At 46.8% G+C, this 20000-nt stretch overlaps 2 protein-coding genes across 3 annotated transcripts in view; one reads left to right on the forward strand and one right to left on the reverse strand.

Annotated features, from left to right (window-relative positions):
* The window catches only part of myoc (myocilin), a 25292-nt gene extending 12305 nt beyond the window's left edge, over positions 1-12987 (forward strand). The window contains exons 4-7 of one of the 2 annotated variants that reach the window (XM_063200445.1): positions 6520-6734; positions 9347-9592; positions 12038-12118; positions 12338-12987. In XM_063200445.1, the coding sequence (XP_063056515.1) occupies positions 6520-6734; positions 9347-9592; positions 12038-12118; positions 12338-12598 (803 nt within the window). In that variant the 3' untranslated portion in view covers positions 12599-12987. The remainder of the gene's footprint in view (positions 1-6519; positions 6735-9346; positions 9593-12037; positions 12119-12337) is intronic. The other variant, XM_063200446.1, reaches the window with a different exon arrangement.
* Positions 12988-18185: 5198 nt separating this feature from the next.
* Positions 18186-20000, reverse strand: part of prrc2c (proline-rich coiled-coil 2C) — a 93807-nt gene continuing 91992 nt past the window's right edge. The window contains exon 36 of the mRNA XM_063200421.1: positions 18186-20000. This exon is cut by the window's right edge and continues 1702 nt beyond it. The gene's annotated coding sequence lies outside the window, so the exon portion shown is untranslated.

Raw genomic sequence — 20000 nt, forward strand, 5'->3', positions numbered from 1 at the left:
CACAGCACAGGTGAGATAGCTGACCACAGCACAGGTGAGATAGCTGACCACAGCACAGCTGAGATAGCTGACCACAGCACAGGTGAGATAGCTGACCACAGGTGAGATAGCTGACCACAGCACAGCTGAGATAGCTGACCACAGGTGAGATAGCTGACCACAGCACAGCTGAGATAGCTGACCACAGCACAGCTGAGATAGCTGACCACAGGTGAGATAGCTGACCACAGCACAGGTGAGATAGCTGACCACAGCACAGCTGAGATAGCTGACCACAGCTGAGATAGCTGACCACAGCACAGCTGAGATAGCTGACCACAGCACAGGTGAGATAGCTGACCACAGCACAGGTGAGATAGCTGACCACAGGTGAGATAGCTGACCACAGCACAGGTGAGATAGCTGACCACAGCTGAGATAGCTGACCACAGCACAGGTGAGATAGCTGACCACAGGTGAGATAGCTGACCACAGCACAGCTGAGATAGCTGACCACAGGTGAGATAGCTGACCACAGGTGAGATAGCTGACCACAGGTGAGATAGCTGACCACAGGTGAGATAGCTGACCACAGGTGAGATAGCTGACCACAGGTGAGAAACCTGACCACAGCACAGCTGAGATAGCTGACCACAGGTGAGATAGCTGACCACAGCACAGGTGAGATAGCTGACCACAGGTGAGATAGCTGACCACAGCTGAGATAGCTGACCACAGGTGAGATAGCTGACCACAGGTGAGATAGCTGACCACAGGTGAGATAGCTGACCACAGCTGAGATAGCTGACCACAGCACAGCTGAGATAGCTGACCACAGCACAGGTGAGATAGCTGACCACAGCACAGGTGAGATAGCTGACCACAGGTGAGATAGCTGACCACAGCACAGGTGAGATAGCTGACCACAGGTGAGATAGCTGACCACAGCACAGCTGAGATAGCTGACCACAGGTGAGATAGCTGACCACAGGTGAGATAGCTGACCACAGGTGAGATAGCTGACCACAGCACAGCTGAGATAGCTGACCACAGCACAGCTGAGATAGCTGACCACAGGTGAGATAGCTGACCACAGGTGAGATAGCTGACCACAGGTGAGATAGCTGACCACAGCTGAGATAGCTGACCACAGGTGAGATAGCTGACCACAGCACAGCTGAGATAGCTGACCACAGCACAGGTGAGAAACCTGACCACAGGTGAGATAGCTGACCACAGCACAGGTGAGAAACCTGACCACAGCTGAGATAGCTGACCACAGCACAGGTGAGAAACCTGACCACAGGTGAGATAGCTGACCACAGCACAGGTGAGAAACCTGACCACAGCACAGGTGAGATATAGACATTTTTAAAAAGTTTTCTGAATGAGGCAAATTTAGAGTTCTAGTTGCGGTTCCACCCTTATCCACGTTGTGGCCCGGGGACCAGAATGAATGGAGTCCTATGGAGCAAAACCCCTCATGGTGCCTTTATCTCAATATATTTATCTCAATATATCATTCGAATATTGTTTTCGAAAAGGTATGTATATAAAATACCCACGGCTGAGTTTTAGACTTTTTGAGTCACGCATGTGCTTAAATAGTGAGATTAAGTGTCTATGACGTCACATCCTTAGCATAATGCTAGCGAGTAGTGGGCAACAAAAACTCCCCCTGTAAAAAATCAAACGGACATATATGCTTTTTTTGTTAAACTTTTGATGTAAAACCCTTATTGAAGTTTCCAGAACAACATTCAAATCTGAGCCCTGTTGAAAAGACCTTGGTGAAAATTACGCTTTTTAGCATCTAGCTCCATTGGGTCCCATTCATGCTGGTCTCCGATGCGCGACTAGTGGAGAACTCATTGGAACTGCAACCAAAAAAGCCGGTACAATGGGGCTTAATAGCAAGTGGCAAGGCTGTTCTATAAGGGCTGTTCTGATAGCAGTAAGCACTGTAGCGAAGGGGAGGAGAGTTGCCCCGGCGGGTCTTGAACCCGAACCTTCTGGGGTACTAAACTAGGACTTGAACCCGAACCTTCTGGGGTACTAATCTAGGACTTGAACCAGAACCTTCTGGGGTACTAAACTGGGACTTGAACCCGAACATTCTGGGGTACTAAACTGGGACTTGAACCCGAACATTCTGGGGTACTAAACTGGGACTTGAACCCGGACATTCTGGGGTACTAAACTAGGACTTGAACCCGAACCTTCTGGGGTACTAATCTAGGACTTGAACCAGAACCTTCTGGGGTACTAAACTAGGACTTGAACCCGGACATTCTGGGGTACTAAACTAGGACTTGAACCCGGACATTCTGGGGTACTAAACTGGGACTTGAACCCGGACATTCTGGGGTACTAAACTGGGACTTGAACCCGGACATTCTGGGGTACCAAATTGGTAGCCTAATTTTCATTGTTTCATCGACTTTCATATCTCGTACCGAGATTCTGGTCTGACCAAGAAGACAACGCATAACGTTTCCAAACGGCCTGGTTAACCCGCCTCCCTCCGTTTGCTACTGCCGAGGCCAGGAAAGGCTGTGCTAGCCCCAATAAAACTTCTCTGCTTAAACCACGTCACTGCCTTGAACACGCCTCTACCCAGGGCCGTTGGAGATGCTCAAAGTTGATTGCTTCCCGACAAACTGGGTGGAGTTCCCCAGCTCGGCGGACCTCAAAAAGTACTTGAATGAGCCCTTTTCCTGAGTAAATTCGCAGTGCCGACGGTGTTGCGTCAGTAGGAGGGTGCATGTTCCAAGCCTGTTCTCGATCGTATGAAATGCTTGTTACCCCCCATGGCTAACGCAATAACACTCTTCTTGTGCTTCAACCGTACTGTACACATCCCGGTGTGTTGCACACTTGACTTTGAGAAACGGCCAGTGTGTCGCGAGGGCAAATTCCTGCACACCACTTCAGAGCGGTTTAAGCAACTGCAGACGTCCACTAAACTGACACCGTCATCCAAGCACCTCCCCTGCTGACAGCAAAAGCTCACATGAGGGTAAATAGTTAGTGTGGCCTGCATATAAATACGCACATGAGGGTAAATAGTTAGTGTGGCCTGCATAGAAATACTCACATGAGAGTAAATAGTTAGCGTGGCCTGCATAATAATACGCACATGAGGGTAAATAGTTAGTGTGGCCTGCATAGAAATACTCACATGAGGGTAAATAGTTAGTGTGGCCTGCATAGAAATACTCACATGAGGGTAAATAGTTAGCGTGGCCTGCATGTAAATAGTCACATGAGGGTAAATAGTTAGTCTGGCCTGCATATAATTAGTCATGTGCATGTTTAGCCTGGCACTCCTCAGACCATGGGATCAGATGCTCATGCCCTGCTGGCTGCTGCTAAACCAGTAGTGAGCTATATTCAGGGGACCTAGAAAAGGTGGGGTCTGTTGTAAAAGTGGCTGCCTTTAATATAGGCCTAAAGTGCAGGAGGAAATCCTGGAGGTATAGCTGCCTTTAATATAGGCCTAAAGTGCAGGGGGAAATCCTGGAGGTATAGCTGCCTTTAATATAGGCCTAAAGTGCAGGGGGAAGTCCTGGTTTGAGCTCATAGTACGGCCCTTGGAGGACTTTACGGCCCTTGGAGCAATTTGAAGTGGCCCTTCAAATTAAAAAGGTTCCCCACCCCTGTTCTAAACAAACACAGTAACTTTTATTTTTTTTTCTGGGCTTCTCTCCCCCATCTCATCCCCATCTCCAATCTCACTACTGTCATCTCTTTAGACCATACTAGATTAGATCGTCTCTCCTCTCCTCTCTCCTCTCCTCTCCTCTCCTCTCCTCTCCTCTCCTCTCTCCTCTGCTCTCCTCTCCTCTGCTCTCCTCTCCTCTCCCTCCTCTCCTCTCCTCCTCACTTCATCCCTCTTCTCTCCTCCTCCTCCTCCCCCTCCTCTGCCCTCTCCTCTCCTCTCCTCTCTTCTCCTCTCCTCTCCTCTCCTCTCCTCTCCCTCCCCTTCTCCTCTCCTCCTCCTCCTCCTCCTCTCCCTCTCCTCTCCTCTCCTCTCCTCTCCTGACCCCCTCTCCTCTCCTCTCTCCTCTCCTCTCCTCTCCTCTCTCTCCTTCCTCATGTCATGCCTGGTTGAATTATTTTGAGCTGCGGTACAGATACCCCTGACACACACACACACACACACACACACACACACACACACACACACACACACACACACACACACACACACACACACACACACACACACACACACACACACACACACACACACACACACACACACACACAGAGCCCCCATCCCCCCTCGGCCAGTAAGAAAGGCGGCAATGGTCGAGTATGACCCTGACATTTCTCAAACTATCAAACTACACTTCAGATGTCTCAAACTACACTTCAGAGGTCTTGAGATCTTTTCACTCACATCACATGAAGCCCTTCTATGGTAAACCGAGAGACAGCAGTGTCTTGCTGTGGCTTTTGGCTTGCGGCGTGTTAGTGTTGGGACTTGCTGGTTGCTGTTTAAAATATCCATGATGAATCACTGCCCCCAATACCCCCCCCCCCATCCCACCTCCCTGTCTAATACAAATCCCAACTCTGATGAATTTGAGAGTGACACTTGGTAAAATGCTATCATTTTCAAAACATTCTACAAGAGTATTTTCACCACCTGTGTTTAGTGACACTTGGTAAAATGCTATCATTTTCAAACCATTCTACAAGAGTATTTTCACCACCTGTGTTTAGTGACACTTGGTAAAATGCTATCATTTTCAAAACATTCTACAAGAGTATTTTCACCACCTGTGTTTAGTGACACTTGGTAAAATGCTATCATTTTCAAAACATTCTACAAGAGTATTTTCACCACCTGTGTTTAGTGACACTTGGTAAAATGCTATCATTTTCAAACCATTCTACAAGAGTATTTTCACCACCTGTGTTTAGTGACACTTGGTAAAATGCTATCATTTTCAAAACATTCTACAAGAGTATTTTCACCACCTGTGTTTAGTGACACTTGGTAAAATGCTATCATTTTCAAAACATTCTACAAGAGTATTTTCACCACCTGTGTTTACAAAGTTCTGGATTCGTTCAATACGTTGACTCAGTGGAGTGTTGTATTCAGTACCCAGGAGTCCGTTTCTCGAAAGCGTCTTTGCTAACGACGGTAGCAACGTCTACCGAGACTCAACTCTCTCTCGACAGCGACACTCACCACTAAATCCAAGGGAATGGTAAGATGGTTTTAAGTCGGTCTCAAGACGGTTAACAACGACAAGAATCGAGAAACGGACCCCAGGTCAATGCACCTCCATCCCTACCATAGAGCTTGAGAGTGACATCACCCAGATTTCATGATATTTCAATCCCCTTCGAGTTGTGCCACGAGCTCCACATATGTTATTTCTAATATTTTTGTTAAATTTTTCGTACGAACCCCCAAACTTTTTAGAAAGCTGTGTTTCTTCACAGTTTTCATGCAGACGGCCTCGGAAAAAAAACATTGATACTTCTGCAGGAATAATTTTTATCTAGCCTCTTAAACAGCGTATTTGTAGCCCAGCGCATATAATGACTGAGATCAGAAGATATTTACTTGCTACCATGTTGTTAGATGGTCAGCTTAAGTCCTGTGAAATGCGGAACTAAGGGGCGGGACCAGTGGTGTAGTCTACTTTTTTGTGGTGGGTATACTGTATATTTGGGCATTTTTGAAGTGGGTATACTGTATATATTTGTGCCATTCTAAATAATGGATTAATCAATTTTAAGTGGGTATACTGAAATCCCTGAAATTTTGAAGTGGGTATACTCCATACGTATACCCGCGTTCTGTGTAGACTACACAACTGTACTCCGTATACCTGAGTTCTGTGTAGACTACACCACTGTACTCCGTATACCCGCGTTCTGTGTAGACTACACCACTGTACTCCGTATACCCGCGTTCTGTGTAGACTACACAACTGTACTCCGTATACCTGAGTTCTGTGTAGACTACACCACTGTACTCCGTATACCCGCGTTCTGTGTAGACTACACCACTGTACTCCGTATACCCGCGTTCTGTGTAGACTACACCACTGTACTCCGTATACCCGCGTTCTATGTAGACTACACCACTGGGCGGGACTGTAAAGCTCTACATCCCCATGTCGTGAACTAAGGAGCAAACAGGTGCACAATTCAGACCTGATGGCCATCGTGTGGTGTGTGTGTGTGTTGTGGTGACCTGATGGCCATCGTGTGGTGTCTGTGTGTTGTGGTGACCTGATGGCCATCGTGTGGTGTCTGTGTGTTCACTGTGTCTCCACCAGGTTGTGGTGTGTGTGTGTGTGTGTTCACTGTGTATGTGACTGTGACTCCATCGTGTGGTGTGTGTGTGTTGTGGTGACCTGATGTCCATTGTGGTGTGTGTGTGTGTGTGTGTGTTCACTGTGTATGTGACTGTCTCTCCTCTCCCAGCAGGTTGCGGTGACCTGATGTCCATTGTGGTGTGTGTGTGTGTGTGTGTGTTCACTGTGTATGTGACTGTCTCTCCTCTCCCAGCAGGTTGCGGTGAGCTGGTGTCCATCGGGGACCCCGTGACCCACCGCAAGGCCGACACCATCGCAGGGAAGTACGGCGTGTGGATGCAGGACCCTGAGGCCACGCCCCCTTACGGCGGCAGCATGGTGTGGCGAATCGACACCGTCGGCTCCGACGTGCGACAGCTGTTTGGCTACGAAGACATGGACCAGCTGAGCAGGGGGTACCCAACTAAGGTAATATATTACAATACATTACATTACAATATATTACATTACATTACATGGAGCAGCTAGCCAGGGGGTACCCCACTAAGGTACATTACATTATATTAATATTAATAATATATTACATTATATTACATTACATTACATTACATTACATGGAGCAGCTGAGCAGGGGGTACCCCACTAAGGTATATATTACAATCTATTACATTATATTACATTACATTACATTACATTATATTACATTGTAATACATCACATTACATTACATTACATTACATTACATGGAGCAGCTGAGCAGGGGATATCCCACTAAGGTAATATATTACACTATACTACATTACATTATATTACATTACTAAGGTATATTACAATAGATTACATTACATTACATTATATTACATTACATTACATGGAGCAGCTGAGCAGGGGGTACCCCACTAAGGTATATATTACAATCTATGACATTACTTTAAATTACATTATATTACGTTACATTAGCCAGGGGATACCCCACTAAGGTAGATTACAATATATTACATTATATAACATTACTAAGGTATATTACATTACATTACATTACATTACATTACATGGAGCGGCTCAGCAGGGGATACCCCACTAAGGTATATTACAATATATTACTTTACATTAGATTACATTACTAAGGTATATTACAATGCATTACATTACATTACATCACTAATGTATATTACATTGTAATACATTACATTACATGGAGCAGCTGGTCAGGGGATACCCCACTAAGGTACTATAGATCTCCTCTCTCCATTCTCCTCTCCTCTCTCCTCTCCTCTCCTCATTTCTTCTCCTCTCCTCTTGTCTCCTCTCCTTTCCTCTCCTCTCCTCTCTCCACTCTCTTCTCCTCTCCTCTTCCCTCCCCTCCTCTCCATTCTCCTCTCTATCCCCCTCCCCTCCCCTCTCCCTCTCCTCTCCTCTCCCCCTCTCTATCCCCCTCCCCTCTCCTCTCCCCTATCCCTCCCCTCTCCTCTCCTCTCCTCTCCTCTCTCCTCTCCTCCATCCCCCTCTCCTCTCCCCTCCTCTCTATCCCCATCTCCTCTCCTCTCCTCTCCTCTCCTCTCCATCCCCATCTCCTCTCCTCTCCTCTCCTCTCCTCTCTCCTCTCCTCTCCTCATTTCTTCTCCTCTCCTCTTGTCTCCTCTCCTTTCCTCTCCTCTCCTCTCTCCACTCTCTTCTCCTCTCCTCTTCCCTCCCCTCCTCTCCATTCTCCTCTCTATCCCCCTCCCCTCCCCTATCCCTCTCCTCTCCTCACCTCCCCCCCTCTCTATCCCCCTCCCCTCTCCTCCCCTCTCCTCTCCCCTATCCCTCCCCTCTCCTCTCCTCTTCTCTCTTCTCTCCTCCATCTCCTCTCCCCTCCTCAATCTCCTCCTTTCCATCCCCTCTCCTCTCCTCTCCTCTCCTCCATCCCCCTCTCCTCTCCCCTCCTCCTCTCTATCCCCATCTCCTCTCCTCTCCTCTCCTCCATCCCCCTCTCCTCTCCTCTCCTCCTCTCCTCTCCTCTCCTCTCCATCCCCATCTCCTCTCCTCTCCTCTCCATCTCCTCTCCTCTCTTCTCCTCTCTCTCCTCTCCTCTCCTCATTTCTTCTCCTCTCCTCTTGTCTCCTCTCCTTTCCTCTCCTCTCCTCTCTCCACTCTCTTCTCCTCTCCTCTTCCCTCCCCTCCTCTCCATTCTCCTCTCTATCCCCCTCCCCTCCCCTATCCCTCTCCTCTCCTCACCTCCCCCCCTCTCTATCCCCCTCCCCTCTCCTCTCCCCTATCCCTCCCCTCTCCTCTCCTCTCCCCCTCCTCTCCTCTCCTCTCCTCTCCTCTCCCCTCCCCTCTCCTCCCCTCTCCTCCCCTCCCCTCCCCTCTCCTCTCCTCTCCTCTCCTCTCCTCACCATTCCTATCTTCTCCCCTCCTCTCCTCTTATCCTTTCCTCTCCTCTCCTCCTCCTCTCTTCTCCTCTCCTCTCCTCTCCTCACCTCTCTCCATCTCCTCTCCTCTACACCTCTCCTCTCCTCTCCATCCCCATCTCCTCTCCTCTCTGCTCTCCTCTCCATCCCCTCTCCTCTCCTCTCCTCTCCATCCCCATCCCCATCTCCTCTCCTCTCTCCTCTCCTCCTCTCTTTCCTCTCCTCTCCTCTCCTCTCCTCTCCTCTCCCATCTTCTCTCTCCTCTCTCCTCTCCTCTCTCCTCTATCCCCCTCTCCTCTCCTCTCCTCCTCTCCTCCCCTCCTCTTCTCTCTGCTCCTCTCCATCCCCATCCCCATCTCCTCTCCTCTCCTCTCTCCTCTCCTCTCCTCTCCTCTCCTCTCCTCTCCTCTCTCCTCTCCTCTCCATCCCCCTCTCCTCTCCTCTCCTCTCTCCTCTCCTCTCCTCTCCTCTCCTCTCCTCTCCTCTCCTCTCCCCTCTCCTCACCTGTCTCCTCTCCTCTCCCCTCTCCCCTCATCTCCTCCTCTCTTCTCCTCTCCCCTACTCTCCTCTCACCTCCTCTCCTCTCCTCTCCTCTCCCCTCCCCTCCTCTCCTCTCTTCTCCTCTCCTCTCCTCTCCTCTCTCCTCTCCATCCCCATCCCCATCTCCTCTCGTCTCCTCGTCTCCAGGTGTTGCTCCTCCCGGAGGCGGTGGAGAGTACGGGGGCGGTGATGTTCCGCGGCTCCCTCTACTACCAGCGCCGCCGCAGCCGCACGCTGCTCCGCTACGACTTGGCCTCCGAGAGCATCGCGGCGCGTAGAGACCTGCCGCACGCCGGCTTCCACGGCCAGTTCCCCTACTCCTGGGGGGGCTACACCGACATCGACCTGGCCGTCGACCAGCAGGGGCTCTGGGCCATATACAGCACCAACAAGGTGAAGAATAAATAACCATAAATAATACATAATAATATTAATAATAATAATAATACATAATAATAACCCTAAATAGTAAATATTAGATGGTTTACCTCTTAACTTAATCTGGCCGTCGACCAGCAGAGGCTCTGGGCCATCTACAGCACCAACAAGGTACAGAAGAAGAAATAACCCTAATAAACAATAAACAATAAATAACCCTAAATAATAAATAAACATCGACATGGCCGTCAACAAGGTGAAGAAATAACCCTAAATAATAAATAATAATAACTCTAACACCAACAAGGTAAAGAATAATAAATAATCCATCGACCTGGCCGTCGACCAGCAAGGGCTCTGGGCCATCTACAGCACCAACAAGGTACAGAAGAAATTCAGGGTTCCCACTGGTGCTTGAATTCTTTGAAAATGCTTGAATTTCAATCAAGTATTTACAAGGTTGTGAAAATACTTGAATGTTTGGTGAAGTGCTTGAAAATGCTTGAAATTAGTTTCAAGTCAAACTCAGTAAGCCAAATAATAGAAATAAATTGTTCAGGTACATCAAAAATCTGAGGTAGTGAGATGTCAGATGGGATTTGCCATTCGACAACCTAAAATTGATCACAATGAAGGAAAGTGCATCTTAAAAACACATTTTTTTTTCTGGGGGAGGACCCTCACACCCCCTTCCCGCAACCTACTAAAGGTGCTGGAAAACTGAAAAATTGGTGCTTGAAGGTGCTTGAATTTTTTCTTGAAAATGGTGTGGGAACCCTGTAAATAACCCTAAATAATAAATAATAATAACCCTAAAACCAACAAGGTAAAGAATAATAAATAGTAGTGCTGGGACTCGATTACATTTTTTAATCGAATTAATCTACAGGCTTTGAAATTCATAAATCGCATTTTAATCGCATTTAAATATCTGACTTGAGAACAGTGAAAAATTTGTTTTTTCACATGGATTTTGAATAATTACAATAAATAAGCTTAATCTAAAAATATTATACATTTTTAAAAGAAGGGAGAACTCTTCTCAATTTCAGCAGGCTGTTCACCATCAGGTGTAATACTGCCCTCCACTGGTCTAATCCAGAACTATGTAGCTATATTATACTGCGATTAATTTTTAAAATCGTGTTAATTAATTAATCGCATTGTGTGATAAATTAATCTAAATTAATGCATTAATTTCCCAGCCCTAATAAATAGTAGTGTAGGTGATGCGCGCACATCCAGTAAAACAGGTGCTGGATCAAAAAAACGTGCGTAAAAGAAGAAAGGAAATCCGCCTGAGGTCGAAACATAAAAGAATAATAAATAACCCTAAATAATAAATAATAATAACATGGTGAAGAAGAATAAATAACCCTAAACAATTAATAATAATAACCGTAACACCAACAAGGTGAAGAAATACTATTCGTGACAATGTGTCACACCCCTTACATCAGGCATATGAGTTGTTGCCTTCAGCCAGGAGGTTCAGGCTGCCTTCATTCCAGACAAATACAGCCCGCAGGTCATTTGTACCCACTAGTGCAGAGGCTCCCAAACTTTTCCCTCTGCGCACCCCCTTGCACATTTCAATGTGGTTCGCGCACCCCCTGAGTGAGTATTTTGGTGTGCTGATGGCCACGCAAGTATGGATTCACTGCTCATTCACTGAACATTATGCACAGTTGTTTTGGGGAATCCTCTCTTCCAATAGTTTTGGAATTAAACTACTCTTCAGATGGACCCTTACAGCATACAATTTACCATGCAATTAAAAACTACTTAATGTTCATAATGCTGGAAAAAAAACCTCACATATCCACCATTCGTCAATTCAGCTCGCGCACCCCCTTATGGCAGGCCGCGTACCCCCAGGGGTGCACGCACCCTAGTTTGGGAAACCCTGCACTAGTGCATCTTTGGTGTAACCATGGCTCAGAGGTTAGAGTGATGGGCTTTAGATCAGAGGGTTGCAGGTTCAAATCCCACCCTTACCAGCACCTCCATCCATCCATGGCTGAGGTGCCCTTGAGCAAGGCTCCTCACCCCACATTGTTCCAGGGCCTGTAACCAATACCCTGTACCAAGGCTCCTAACTCCCACACTTCTCCAGGGCCTGTAACCAATAGCCTGAACCTTAATAACTTTAAGTCGCTTTGGATACAAGCGTCAAGTGTAATGTAATCTATCTATCTATCTAGGCTATCTAGAATGGCACAGAACAATTTTCTGTGTATTTAAATCTATGTACCAGATGCATTGTCTGCAAAAGGCAATAAATAGTCTATCTATCTATCTATCTATCTATCTATCTATCTATCTATCTATCTATCTATCTATCTATCTATCTATCTATCTATCTATCTATCTTCTCTATCTATCTATCTATCTATCTATCTATCTATCTATCTATCTATCTATCTATCTATCCCTCCCTCTCTCTCTCTCTCCCACCAGGCCAAGGGTGCGATCGTGGTGGCCAAGCTGGACCCGCACAGCCTGGAGGTGGTCCGCACGTGGGAGACCAACATCCGCAAGGTGACGAGATATTCTATAGAGATATGCCAACATAATAGGTTTCTATGGGCACCTAACGTGACCAGGTTCCGGTCTGCCTAAAGGGGCGTGTCATAATGCTCCTAGCATTGAATAGAACAGCCCTTAGGTCTGCCTAGGTCTACCTAAAGGGGGATTTCCCCCCCAATAATAAAACCAGGAAACAATGTGCCAATGGAACCTCTCTCTCTCTCTGGTAAGGTGACGGTGGCCAACGCCTTCATGATCTGCGGCCGCCTCTACACCGTGGCCAGCTACGCCGCGCCCGAGACCACCGTCAACTACGTCTTCGACACGGCCACCGGGAAGGGCTCAGCGGTGGCAGTGGCCCTGAAGAATAAGTATCGCTACAACAGCATGGTGGACTACAACCCCGTGCAGAAGAGGCTCTTCGCCTGGGACAACTACCACATCGTCTCCTACGACGTCACGCTGGGCAGCAGGGGGCAGCAGAGGGCCTGAGGTTATACCATGTAGGCCAGGGGGGTGGGGAACCGCATACGACCCTCGAGGACAGAGGGACTGAGTTTAATTTGGTGGCCAGGGTGGGGAACCATTTACGACCCTCAAGGACATTTTACTACCACATCGTCTCCTACGACGTCACGCTGGGCAGCAGGGGGCAGCAGAGGGCCTGAGGTTATACCACGTAGGCCAGGGGGGTGGGGAACCGCTTACGACCCTTGAGGACAGAGGGCCTGAGTTTATACCACGTAGGCCAGGGGTGGGGAACCGCATACGACCCTCGAGGACATTTTATCCGGCCCCTGAAATAATTCAAATGTTTTTTTTAATGCAGTTTCACATGATATATAACATATTTTGCAAAGAAATCTTTGAAATTACATTTGCAATACAATGAAGTTGTATTTCAGGGGACCTACAGAAGGTGAGGTCTGTTGTAAAGGTGGCTGCCTTCAATATAGGCCTTAAGTGCAGGGGGAAATCCTGGAGGTATAGCTGCCTTCAATATAGGTGTTAAGTGCCTTCAGGGGGAAATCCTAGTTTGTGTTCATAGCATGGCCCTTGGAGGACTTTTACGGCCCTTGGAGGAATTTGAAGAGGCCCCTTGAATGAAAAAGGTTCCCCACCCCTGACGTAGGCCAACGAGGTCCCCAATCCGACATGCCCATTGGTCAACGAGGTCCCCTATCCCAGGGTTCCCCAACCTTTTTAGCACCAGGGACCGGTTTGAGTCCCATTTTTTTTCGCGGACCGGTAGTCACGCGTTATAATAATAATAATAGTAATAATAATAATAATAATAATAACTATTATTATTATCACACTATTATTATTAGGCCTATTAGTTATCATTGTTATTATTAATAGGCCTAATAATAATAGTATCAATAGTATCAATAGGGTCTAAAAATAAGGCCTAATCCTTTTCCTTCATTCCATTCAAAATGTGTAACATTCAGTATTTGACTATTAAACTGACAATTACCCCACTAATTTGTGGAGCCATTCTTGGTCATAGAGCTAGTGGTGCAAGGGAGATCACCCAAAACTAGGCTACTACATACTGCTACTATTTTTCACCATGCGAGAATAGGCCCTATGCGTTCTCTGCTCTGGCCATGTTCATTTTCATTGAGGGCATTTTGCGCAGTGAAATTCAGGGCTATTTATGACTGGGTTATAGGTTTCCTGGTTAAGTGGCGCTTCTATTAATTCAAGGTCAACCGTTTCCAACAAGCAGTCGTCATTGTTTTCTCGAACACACGACACGGGGAATAGTTGGATGCTGGAGATGATACCGCTGAAGTTTGCCACTAGCAGCTCGTGCCCTCGCGTCGCGTTTGTGTGGACTGCTGCATAACCAGCGTTTGATTCTACCGCGGTTCGAGTGCCTGTGGTTTTATGTGCAATATTTTTAAAACGGCAAAAGGTTGCATGTCATCGCTTGATTTTCTGCTAACGCTGACTTTCAGGAGCTCCTGAAACAAGTGTTGGTCATTATTAGTTGCAACCACAAAACATGTCTCGCAACGCAATTACGTTTGTAACACAGCGTTGTCACAAAACTGAAATACAATAGCAACAAATGATAGAAGTGGATTTCTAAAATAGCTCCCAAAAGTTTGCTTCGCAATGTTCAAAAGCCTTAAAAAGAAAGAGCCGCCCGGAGAAGACAGCCAACTCTCCAAAACGGCCACCATCCACTTTGCATTGCAGCATTGAAATGTAAAGTGGGCGCGACCTCGGAGCATGCGTCTGGCGCATTTGACATTCAACTGATTGGACGGCACAAAGAAAAGTTTGCTTGTTATTGAAAATTAAAATAGCCTACTTGTGCTACGTCTAGGCTAATGCAAATATTAATATGGCGATACTAAAAGTTATATTTGAGATAAGTTCTGCACTGCAGTTCATAACAAAGGCATGTCTTCTGGATTAAAAAAAAAAAAAAAAAAAACTTATGTCGTGCGGCCCGGTATCAAATAGTCCACGGACCGGCACCGGTCCGCGACCCGGTGGTTGGGGACCGCTGCCCTATCCGACATGCCCATTGGTCAACGAGGTCCCCAATCCGACATGCCCATTGGTTCCCCACATTCTGCCCTATGTGGGGAAGGAAAACAAGACAAGGCGACTTCTGCCAACGTAGTGAGGTGAACAGATGAGTATTTTGGACACGGCCTCAATCATGATCATGCATGTGTTTAACATCGCCAACGCACTAGTAGAGTAAAATATTTGTGGTCTGTTGTGCAGCTGTTAAGTTGCTAAGCGCTAAGTCTATAGCATCCACAAATTTACAGGCTACTCGTGGAGTCGGCTACTGAACGCAGCTAAGACAACAGGGCCTATACCAGTGTTTCTCAACTGGTGGGTTGCGACCCAAAAGTGGGTCTCGGAGGGGTCATGGGTGGGTCGCAGTAGCCTGGTTCACACCAGACGGTGTGTGTTTGTAGCTTCGGCGCCCCCTAGCGGCGCAGAGCTACACACACTACCGTTTGGTACACAGCCATAGAGCAAGCTCCGTCTCCAACCAGAAAATAGATGGAGAATTTATTGCTTTGGCACGGCCTCCTCAGCAACAAATTCCTTCAAAAACCTTCCTGTTAATCTTTAGAGTCAATATAGTCTCTAATCTGTCTTGTGACTCTTCAATGTGAGTTACCGTTGATTTTGAAGCAATACATTCTCAGCCTATTTTCTGGTTGGAGACGGAGCGTGCTCTATGTGCTGTGTACCAGACGGTAGTGTGTGCAGCTCTGCTCCGCCAGGGGGCGCCGAAGCTACACATACACCGTCTGGTGTGAACCAGGCTAGGGTCGCAGAGCCTTAAAGTAAAAAAAAAACCGTAATTCTAAAAAAAAAAAAAATCCAACTTTTCCTGCAACAATTTACAACAATTTTCATCTGTCGTCATAGATACAATCTGAATGTTTATGCGAGATAGATAGCGTGCAACCAGTCATTCGAGTCTTGGTTACATTTTGAGAATTGCATTGAATTGACTTGAACGCTGAAAAAATTGGGTCTCGACCGAATGAGAGTGGAAAATGGTGGGTCCCAAGACTGTTCCGGTTGAGAACCACTGGCCTGTACTATACTGCAGGGCCTACAGCACACCTAATGGCCAAAGACAACAGGGCCTGTACTATACTGCAGGGCCTACAGCACACCTAATGGCTGACCTGGAGGAGGCCCATCAAAACCTGCATACCAAATAACTACAGAAAACACAGTCTATTTTCATACTATATGCACAAGTATAAGCAATAAAATGAGATGTACATTAAAAAAAGACCAAAATTAAATCAAATATAGTGGATGCAGAACTGATTTCAGTAGTGAATATTTCTACACCCCACTGGCTGGATTGTTTTGTAAGTTTTAAGTTATGATTAAGCAATGTTGTGATTGTGAAGTCCATTTCACACTTCATTCAATAAGTTTTTACTCTTCTGCTTTGACGGATCTGATTCCCTGTCCAGTCACAGATGAAGAACTCATTTGGATTAAAAGCTGAACGCCCTAAAAAGTTTGACTGGTTACAACTTAACCAGGGCCGCTGGTAAGGTTTTGTAGGCCCCATAACTATAATAAAAATACTCTTTTTAGTCGATCCCAATTTATGATGCCCCAGTTTTGGGGGCAAAGTGGTTGAGGCCCTACAGTACATGCTGTGCTTATTCTGCATATGACTAGCGACGGCCCCCAACTCTACCAATCATCTGCAAATATAATGTTTTGTATCAGTGCGCCCCCTAGTGGGCATGTTCAGTGTGGCATCTGTACTGTGTGGTTCTGGAGGTGCAGTAGTAGTGAGTGTGGTAAAGCCCCCTGCAGGCCGTTTTATGTAAGTGGGATATTTCTATTTTTCTCAGTGGCATGGTCCACGTAAAATATGCTCAAGAAAAAATATTTTTCTACTTTTGCTTGTAAATCTTTTTATCTTGTTTATTTCGAATATGGCACTGAACTTAATAATGGTATGAAGAGCTAGGTGAGAATACTGTCTGTTTTATTTCACAAGTATTAATGAAATTATATAAGTGGAAACCATGTGAACCATGGTTGTAGATCTTTCTAGAAAATGTTGACATTTAAAGAATTCTTAAACAATAATCTATAGAAGCATGGAGGAACTCCTTGTATTTCATAAGTGTTGTACAAAATAAATGCATAAAATAAAGATTATCCTTAACCATGCCGATATTGTGTCTATTTTAACCCCTCATCACTCCTTGCAATTCGTTACCTCCGCCGGTCGAGGAGCTTATGTTTTCGGTCGAGTTGGTTTGTTGGTTTGTTTGTCTGTCCGTTTGTTTGTCAGCAGGACAACTCAAAATGTTTTGAACGGATTTGGATGAAAATTTGTGGAGTTGTTGGAAATGACAAAAGGAACAAGTGATTCAGACCCAGGAATTTTACAAAAGATTTTTCACCGTTGCAGGATAGGACGAATTTTGACATTCCAGTTTCCAACTCCACAGAAATAAGGCAGGAAGACTTGAAAAAAATGTGGGTGTTAACATAGAACAGGGATGTCAAACTCAGGCCTGGGGCCAAATCCGAGGAGAGGAGAGGAGAGGAGAGGAGAGGACAGGAGGAGAGGAGAGGAGAGGAGAGAGGAATGAGAAGAGAGGAGAGGACAGGAGAGGAGGAGAGGAGAGGAGAGAGGAATGAGGAGAGGAGAGAGGAATGAGGAGAGGAGAGGAGAGAGAGGAAAGGAGAGGAGAGGAGATGGGAGGGGAGAGGAGAGGAGAGGACAGGAGGAGAGGAGAGAGGAATGAGAGGAGAGGAGAGGAGGAGAGGAGAGGAGAGGAGAGAGGAATGAGGAGAGAGAGGAAAGGAGAGGAGAGGAGAGGAGAGGAGGGGAGGGGAGGAGAGGAGATGGGAGGGGAGAGGACAGGAGGAGAGGAGAGGAGAGAGGAATGAGAGGAGAGGAGAGGAGAGGAGAGGAGAGGAGAGAGGAATGAGGAGAGGAGAGGAGAGGAGAGAGAGGAAAGGAGGGGAGAGGAGAGGAGATGGGAGGGGAGAGGACAGGAGGAGAGGAGAGGAGAGAGGAATGAGAGGAGAGGATAGGAGAGGAGAGGAGAGGAGGAGAGAGGAATGAGGAGAGGAGAGGAGAGGAGAGGAGAGGAGAGAGAGGAAAGGAGGGGAGAGGAGAGGAGAGGAGAGGAGAGTTCACATCGAGACACCAAGTGACCCCTGGGGTGCATTTCTCAAAAGAGAAGTTGTTAGCCTGTTAGCAACTTCGGTAGTTGCCAATGGGAAAGTGAATTGAAAGAAACGAAGTCGCAAATGTAGTAAGCAACTTTGGTTTCGAGAAATTCACCCCGGCAGCATTACTCCAGCAGAGCAGAGCAGAGTAGAAAACTGTACTGTGCTCTATTCTACTTAAAAGTTGCTTCGGTAGAGTTCAATAGAGTAGAGTAAAGTAGAATAAAGTACCGTACAGTACTCTACTCTAAAGTGGAGGGAGTAGAGTAGAGGGTTTCTACTCTCTAGTCGCAGGGCGGACACCTCTCTGCTTCAGGCAGTGGGTGAGAGCCAGTTAGTGATCTTTAGTAAGAGAGACGCCTTTTATCTTTTTAACAGCATATTATTTTATTAGTTTCTGTAACCAAAACAAGAGAATGGAAATAAGACTTACATATTTTAATACAGCGATTTAACCCCTGTACAAGTAAAACAAGGAAAAAAAAAATCAAACCAATCATTACCCCTCCATCCAACCTCTCCCCCTCCTGCACCGTATTCTCAGCCCCACCCCTACTGTGGGGTTCCAGCCAATGAGGTGGCTGCATTAGGACACCTGCTGTGGGTGTGCAGCCAATCAGGTGGCTGCATTAGACACCAACCTCCTCATCATCACTACCATCTCTTCAGTTGCCATTAGCAACAGGACCAGTGAGGTGGAGGGGGGAGGGGCATGGGGAGGTCAGACCAGAAGTCAAGTCGCATCACAACAGAAAAAAAAAAGTCTTTTGTATTTGTTTTTGCTCCATACACGTTTCCACCATTCTATCTTGCCTATTGCAGGATTATTTTTCTTTTTCGGTCACTTTGACATTTTCTTGATGCAATGCAATACCCCACAAGCTGATGTTCATCTTTTTTCTTAAACTACTCAAAAAACAAAAACAAAAAAAGGAAAAGGACAAATCAAATCCTTGTCCGCTCATTCGCCCCTTAGTAAATAAAGCCCGCCCCTGGAGGCTTCTGATTGGTTTGTTTGGAGGCCTAAAAGATCCCGTCGCCTTGACAGCGTGGTGAGCAGCATGTTTGGTGGAGCGTCTTGGTGGGCGGAGCCAGGGGAGGCGGCAGCTCGGCGGAGAGAACACTCGGGGGCGGGGGGGGGGAAGTGATGTCATGTGATGCGAGAGCAGCTCGGGGTGTCAGTCAGTGTGTGTGTGAGAGTGTGTGTGTGTGTGTGCGCGCGCGTGTGATGAATCACTGATGTCACTCATCTCCTCAATGGCACGAGGGCCAATAGATTCTGGGGCTGGATACCCTAGTAACCAGGTACCCTAGTAACCGTTAACAAAATAACAAGAAAGAAAAAAGAAACAAGAAAGCCAAAAGAAACAAATAAATCACAGGCTGATAAGAGTTTTTTCTAAAGGGGGTGTGTGTGAGAGAGAGAGAGAGAGAGAGAGAGAGAGAGAGAGAGAGAGAGAGAGAGAGGGAGAGAAGGGGGAGAGAGAGAGAGAGAGAGAGAGAGAGAGAGAGAGAGAGAGAGAGAGAGAGAGAGAGAGAGAGAGAGAGAGAGAGAGAGAGAAGAGTTTTCCCAGTGGAGACTGCAGTTCATCAGCCCACTACAGCAAATCACTTCAACTCCATATTTCCCAAAGCAGGAGAACAACCTCCTCCTCTCCTCCTCTTTTACTGAACTCCTGTGTGAGTGTGTTACACAGACTGAGCAGCATAAATGTGGTCAGCACACACCACTCGTGTGTGTGTGTGTGTGTGTGTGTGTGTGTGTGTGTGTGTGTGTGTTACACCAACACGCAGGTAGTGAGAGGCCTCCTCATGTGCATTCTACAGCAGAGCTCAATACCAGGAGAGGAGGATGAGGAGGAGAAGAGGAGGAGGAGGAGAAGAGGAAGAGGAGGAGAAGAGGAGGAGGAGAAGAGGAAGAGGAGGAGAAGAGGAAGAGGAGGAGAAGAGGAGGAGGAGGAGAAGAGGAGGAGGAGGAGAAGAGGAGGAGGAAGAGAAGGAGGAAAAGGAGGAGAAGGCAGAGGGAGAGGAGGATGAGGAGGAGAAGAGGAAGAGGAGGAGAAGAGGAAGAGGAGGAGATGAGGAGGATGAGGAAGAGAAGGAGGAGGAAGAGGAAGAGAAGGAGGAAAAGGAGAAGGCAGAGGAAGAGTAGGATGAGTAGTTCCACTATAAAGACAGATAG

This window comes from Engraulis encrasicolus, chromosome 6 (assembly GCF_034702125.1).
Source record: "Engraulis encrasicolus isolate BLACKSEA-1 chromosome 6, IST_EnEncr_1.0, whole genome shotgun sequence".
Lineage (NCBI taxonomy): Eukaryota > Metazoa > Chordata > Actinopteri > Clupeiformes > Engraulidae > Engraulis > Engraulis encrasicolus.